Source organism: Sinocyclocheilus rhinocerous, unplaced genomic scaffold, assembly GCF_001515625.1.
Source record: "Sinocyclocheilus rhinocerous isolate Xijiao unplaced genomic scaffold, SAMN03320098_v1.1 scaffold480, whole genome shotgun sequence".
Classification (NCBI taxonomy): domain Eukaryota; kingdom Metazoa; phylum Chordata; class Actinopteri; order Cypriniformes; family Cyprinidae; genus Sinocyclocheilus; species Sinocyclocheilus rhinocerous.
Window position 1 is genome coordinate 2,117,506 of NW_015655401.1, and position 6,914 is coordinate 2,124,419.

The 6,914-nt window shown below is 36.7% G+C and overlaps 1 protein-coding gene across 1 annotated transcript in view; it reads right to left on the reverse strand.

Annotated features, from left to right (window-relative positions):
- LOC107718168 (phospholipid phosphatase-related protein type 4-like) overlaps positions 1 to 5,588 on the reverse strand; it is a 15,808-nt gene extending 10,220 nt beyond the window's left edge. The window contains exons 1-2 of the mRNA XM_016525147.1: positions 5,452 to 5,588; positions 342 to 527 (exon numbers count right to left, since the gene is read on the reverse strand). Of these exons, the coding sequence (XP_016380633.1) occupies positions 342 to 527; positions 5,452 to 5,529 (264 nt within the window). The 5' untranslated portion in view covers positions 5,530 to 5,588. The remainder of the gene's footprint in view (positions 1 to 341; positions 528 to 5,451) is intronic.
- Between the last annotated feature and the right edge of the window lie 1,326 nt (positions 5,589 to 6,914).

Sequence of the window (6,914 nt, forward strand, 5' to 3'; positions counted from 1 at the left end):
TTGCATAATGTTTACATAAAAGCCTACATTAAAAACTGTCATATAAATTGGTCTCTTCATTAGAAATTAGCCTACTGATTGCCACCATTGATGGACAAAATTTTTTAATACTATTAAAAATATCTGTATGACATTATATTCTGCAGTTCTTTTCTGTTGTACCGAATATCTATACTTTTCAAATTATCATATCGAAGTTAGAAATTCAAATATTGTGACAAAATTAATTTTGTAGGGTGCCACAAGTTTGTTAAAATTTCCAAAGGGTGCCGCGACTAAAAAAAGGTTGGGAAACACTGCTCTAGACTAAACAAAAGTGCGAGTGTCACTCTGGAATTTACCGTCACCGCTGGCCCGGCGAAAGCCAGACTGAAGAGCATGAGGAAGGGGATGACCTCCTTTGTGGGCTCAATGTAAGGCATGCTGAGACTCCGGTCATTGCAGCTGTAGCCCGAACGCACTGGCTTAAAAATATCTGTCAACTCCAAGAAGTATAAGCTGACCACAGAGGACACCAAAATCGGGAGCTGTAGAGATAAAACAGAAGGAATATGATATATTAGACGGGTCTCGTTTACTAAATATGCAAGATGAGTAGAGAACAACAATAAAAATCATGCAAATTCTATTACGCAAATGGTGCACTGTCCCATAGTTTGCTAGTTTAACTCATCCACGCTAATTTGCAAACAGTTGCTAACATAATAGCAGGTAATTATTCCACTGACAATGCAATGAAGGTACTGTATCTGATCATGTGATCTGTATTTTGCCACTGTTTCACATTTAGGATTGAGCTCACCTGGGATGCATATCCCGTACAATGATGTAACTCACTGATTAGTACAGTGCAGTGGAGAAGCACATTGTGCACAAGTGCTCTCTTTAAAAGCGGTGCTGATTGTTCACACACTAAAATATTTATATTATATAGTCTCTTTAAAATGAAAGTTCCAGATGGAGGTTTTCGCAGCAACGCCGTAGAAGAGCCATTTTTGGTTCCCTAAAGAACCTTTCAGTAAACAGCTCAAGAACCATTTAGACCTATTTTCTTAAAAATTCACACTGCCAGCCACTTTGTGTGTCGCTAGTCTCTATACTGTGATGACGATTGTGGGCTTTCCTATGCTGTCACTCTAATGTTATTGGTAGACTGCACGTCCGGCCATATGTTTATAAAATGCAATCACAATTGATATACATTGCAGAAAAATAAGATTCCATTCTAATCTGACTTAATGAACATTCAAATTAGACTTGCGAGATTTAAAAGTAGCATTCTGCTATTGAAGAGTACTGTTACATAAACTACAGCAATGCTCAAAAATTACTAAAACATCATTCGAATTTGACAAATAATCAATTTTCTTGCCACTAATAATCAACATTATGCAGGGGAAACTGTAAATATAAACTGCAACAGTGCTAAACTGCTCACTACATCATATATTAACAACACAAACTATCAATGTATGAATCAAACTCACTAAGACTGACGACAGTTACTTTTCCACACAGCTTATTATATCCATGTAAGTGGTTACAGTAAAATCATATAAAACAGTGAAATCGCTGCAGAACTCTGCCGTCTTTCTTGCACTACAGGCAGTGACGTGTGAGCTCCACTGACATAGTCTTCACTCCTATTGGTTGTCGCTCGCAAATTTACTGTTCATTTGCATAAAGTTAAACTTTTCTTAACTTTGTCGTATGACTCACATCGCTTGATGCTTACATTCACTGTCGCTCATGTCACCGGAAGTCGCCAGCTCTCCATTGATGAAATCGCTGCTGTCTTTCTTGCACTACAGGCAGTGACGTGTGAGCTCCACTGACATAGTCTTCACTCCTATTGGTTGTCGCTCGCAAATTTACTGTTCATTTGCATAAAGTTAAACTTTTCTTAACTTTGTCGTATGACTCACATCGCTTGATGCTTACATTCACTGTCGCTCATGTCACCGGAAGTCGCCAGCTCTCCATTGAGAATGAAGGGGATCATGTTGCTCTGTTGCTGCGTGTCGCTGGTGGTGTGAACTTTAGTGTTAAGAACATTTCAATAATCTGAAGAACTTTTTTTACACCATAAAGAACCTTGGATTCCATGGATGTTAAAGGTTCTTCATGGGACAATAGATGCCAATTATTCTGCTTTAAGAGTGTATGCATTCAAATGGAATGAACAGTAAAGAATGTACTGCATGATAGCTTGCTTGCTGTGCCCAAGAGAATGGTCTATTTAAGTGCATGTCCTACTAACAAGAAACAACACTTTGCCATAATTTGAGAGCTGTAGTTCCAACCTCGTAAGTTTGTGATACTGTTTGCGAATGTTCATTTGAAATATGGTTTTGGGAAAAAAAATAATCGTTAAAGTATGTTAGTAATTACAGAGCTTGTGACTAGTTGGCTAACAATGCTTTTGGGAAACATGCTGTTATCCTTTTAAATCATACTGTATTTCATAATACTTGTTTGTAATACCACAACATTTGTCTCCTAAAAAAGAAAACACTATTGGTGCTGAAGTGTAAAATGCATTGGGAGATCCTTGCTTCTAAAAACCTAAATGACAATGACTGTGTATTGGTGCTTGTCGAGCTAACTGCTACGATCAGCGTTATGTTAGTAAATGAGTGCCGATACGTATAATGAGGGTTTGGATGAAACTATGCTGGAGTTACATCCCCTGAGACTTTTCACACTCGTCAACGGTACTGGGTTCACGCTAAGGTTAGACAGAAGATGTGTCATTACGGGAGAATGAAGGGTATTCTCAGGTGAATATGCAAGGAACTTCTTTAGATATCCTAGAATTACTCTTGTCATTGACACGGTTCACCCCATAGTATCTCAATGAACAAGGATCAGCTGGAGATGTCTTTGCTGTTGCAGCTCCCAGGAGGAAATATATTACGCTGTGCTATGCAAAGTGGAAATATGCCATCGTACTGAATAATTACAAAACTTGAGCAGACAGAATGAAGATCAAAGGTGGGAGTAGGGGTTTAATTACTGTAATCAAGCCCCTTCTAAAAAGGGGAGAACATCTGCAGAAAAAGCCCCTGTGGTCAAAACTCCTAGTGATGCTGTATCTTACAGCACAAATACTAATAACCCCTATGACATTTGCACTGGACCAATTGGAGCTTCAAACTAATATCAGTTATTGTCTATGGTCCACCCATAACTATTATTAATTCTGTAGTAAACAAATTAATTCTGTAGTTTGACTGTGTATTTACTGATGTTTAGCAGTGAATTGCATCTGAACATGTATTTAACTTTAAACATTTCTCATTTATATTTTGTTTAAGTTATTACAACAATAGCACACAGCTTACAATGCAATACTTACATATTATATACACAAAAACAAGAATAAAACTGTTTACCTTTCTTGTGAGCCAACAAAACTTGCAAAATGCTTTCTGACAATAAAGCAACAATTTTCCTTTTCTTTAAACAAGAACATTACATTTTAAATTAGTTTTAACAAAGCTAAATAGTAAAGAGTGCTAATGCCTTTATACAAAGAAGGGATGCACAATATCAGTACCAAATCGGTTATCAGCTGATATTTTTTTATTATTATTTATTTATTGGTCAATAATATATTGTCTGATATTGGACATTTAATTGTTCATGCACATTTTGCCTATTTTTACATTTAGATTATCTTTGCTGTCCTCTAACACTTACTTAAGTCTTTGAAAACATGCTGAACATTTTGTTTTGATGGCTACATGAACGTGTAGCACTTAAAACTATTTACTTTAGTTTAGAGCTTTATTTTTTATGTATTTATATAAAATAGTGTAAGATTTAAATATCTGCTATTTATTGGTTATTGGCTAAAAATTGTTATCGGTTTTTCTGTATTTTAATATCAGTGGATCTCTATCTAATGCCCAAATTAAAATTATTAAATATTTTATAAACCTTGCTAGCTAATCATGGCTGAACAACTGAACAAGAAACAATTTGATATTTACATCATTAGGAAAGTAATCGTGGGAACATATTGTAGAAAAATTAGGAATGTATTGGCCAGACACCAGTGTAGAATGTCAAAGGCATAATAACTTACAACCTAAACTGAGATCTGTCAGCATATTGTGTATGTTAAATATTAAGTTTATAAAGAACCGTCAAAATAATTCTTTTTTTTTTTCAGGACAAGTTAAAACTTCTTGGCCATCTTGTAGTTCATTTAGTAAACTGAAACATATTAGTGAAACAGGGAAGTTAATTAGGCAAAATTAGTGAAGCGAAGCATATTAAATTACTTCATTTTTAATTCGTTCTCAGTTTAGGATGGAAACAAGGTCTCTGCAGCAAGGCTACTCTATAGAAGGCAACCAGGTCACACCTGGGAACATCATATTCATTTCATTGAGCTTTAATTCTGTCTGATTTGACAAAACTGAGACATTTCCTGGTAAGTTGTTTAAAGGACCTTACATTTGATGTCTGGATGGGGACATGTATCATGAAATCTTTCTCGCTACCCATGGCACAAAGATCATATGTGAATCTTAATGAAAACAAAGTTATACTTTTATCAACAACACATTAAAGCCTTGTGTCATTCATTCCAGTTTTACAATGAATCACTCACAAGTCTTATTAGAAAAAAAATCTTGTAGTTCATTATGCCTTCATTCTCTAAAATGAACTGTTTAAACAGAATAGAAAGCCAGTAGTCTATAGTTCTTGACCATGGCATTTAATACATACTACAGAATGTTTTAATACTCTTTAATATTCAAGAAACAGGAAATTCAGCACTGCAGCTTGACGCGTAAACAAGACAGATCAGAGACTGCCACCATTATTTCCATGACACCAGTGATCAGCACTCATTTGTTTGTGATATCTAGGCCATGTCAGATTGGCCTTCATATAATAACTGTATTCTAACCCCACTATATTCAATAGTGCCCTCTTAATTCTGTGTCAGCAAGCATTGTTTAAATCACAGACTTAATTTTCAGAAGGTTTCCAGTCCTGTTATTAGTGGATTTCTTCACTCTGACTCTGAAGTAATACTCTGCTAAGGCCATGTTGTCTGTGCCAATGCATATTGCATCTTAAAATCAGGAAAAGATTGTTTTTGAATGGCCGACATCAAGAAGCAAGCCGAAATTTGATGCGCAAAAGCCAGAACACAATTTTTATGTAGGCTATTTCACTTCACATATCACGCATACCCCCTTAACATTAACATGATATACAACAAGTGTTAGTTAGCATTTGCCCTTATCACGACCAGAACTGCACACAGTATGTATGTAAAGTAAACGAGCAGTCATGCAGAATGAACACTGTGGTTCCAATCCGCTTGATTGCTTTGATTTTGAACGTGACCATCTCGTAAATGAAGACCACCATCAACTCTCTTCTATTAATTAGTCATAATACAAAAAGAACAGCTCTCAACTCACTCACCTCCACGAAATAAAAGCAGGGCAGCAAGGTAACGCTGTCTTTGGTCATCTTGCCTTTGAGTCTTTCCTTCGCAGACATGATAAACGGTACGTCCCTTTAAAAACCCGGTGCGCGAAGAGAGGAACACTGAAGCCCAGCTGGTGTAATTTCTCCCCGTGTGCAGTAATTGAGCTCCTTCAGGCAGTCGCTTTCTCCATCCCCAAGTGCGCTTTTACTGCGGATGCAGACACACGGAAAGATGTTGTATCAAACCTGGCGACATCATGACTGAAACCATGACAACACAATCACTATACCCTGAGGATGGGCTGATGGAGATGTAACAATGTCCGACACCAATTAATGTTTCAAGCCAACCTTCAACCCACTGATTAGAGGCAATATGCTGACCAGATGACGTCAGCGGTGTGCTAAAAACCCATTTTCACCAGAAGCTAGCGTACGTGTGTGCGTGTCTGTGTGAGAGAAGAGAAGTGCGGGCGTTCACACTTGTTCACGCTGTAGTGTTTGTCAAATGGCTTAAAATACGGCTCAGAGAGGTTGTAGATTTTGATAAAGAGGCGTTTTATAAATACATTTTATTACTGATATAAGGACGCTGTAATGATTTGCCAAGTAATAATTCATAAGGCATTGTAAAATACGCATTTTATCCACCGCTAGTCTATTAAATAGCATAGGTATGAAAAAACTGCAGTTTTTGGTACGGTTGGGGTCTCAAGCATGACTTGCCTAAATATTGCATTAAAAGTCCCTAAGATTATTGCAGAGCGCCAATGAATAAGTTGAAGAGCAGAACTGCATATTTAAGCATTCATATTTTATCGTATCACTATCGTATAGCAAGTAATAAATAATAAACATACTAATATGTTCGTCCTTCTGTCAAATAGGCCTATGCATAAAGTGATACGAAAAAAACAAAATGCCAAAATGAGAATGTCTGTTTGGAGTCCGTAGCCTATACATTATAAAATACTCGGTCGAATTTTTTTATTCAGCATATAACTTGGGTTATTTTTTCCCCTTAAATGTTCTTCTAAACTCAATTTCCCAAAAACTCATTCAGAGTGAACTAAGAAACAGTATAAAGCCAACATGAATCTTTTGAATTTTTTTGAATCCTTTGAATTTGGTTTCAGTGTACACTCGCGCCATCTACCGGATATTACAGTACATTACAATTTTATATAGGATGAGTGGCGATTGCATTCAGGATTTAATGTACTCATTTCTACCTCCAATTTTATCTTACTAGTAAGCTTTAAAGCAGAGCCAGATTAGGTACTGTATTAATTGTCTGCATGACGTTTCATAAACTCCACATATAGAGTCTTTCACGTGCTTAACACATTTTTGCTAACTATATCAAAGGCGGCATCTGAAGGACTCGGACCGGTCAAACAGCACTGTTCAGTAGTGACAGCTGCCGCTGAACATTGAGCTGTACAATGCTCTATTTT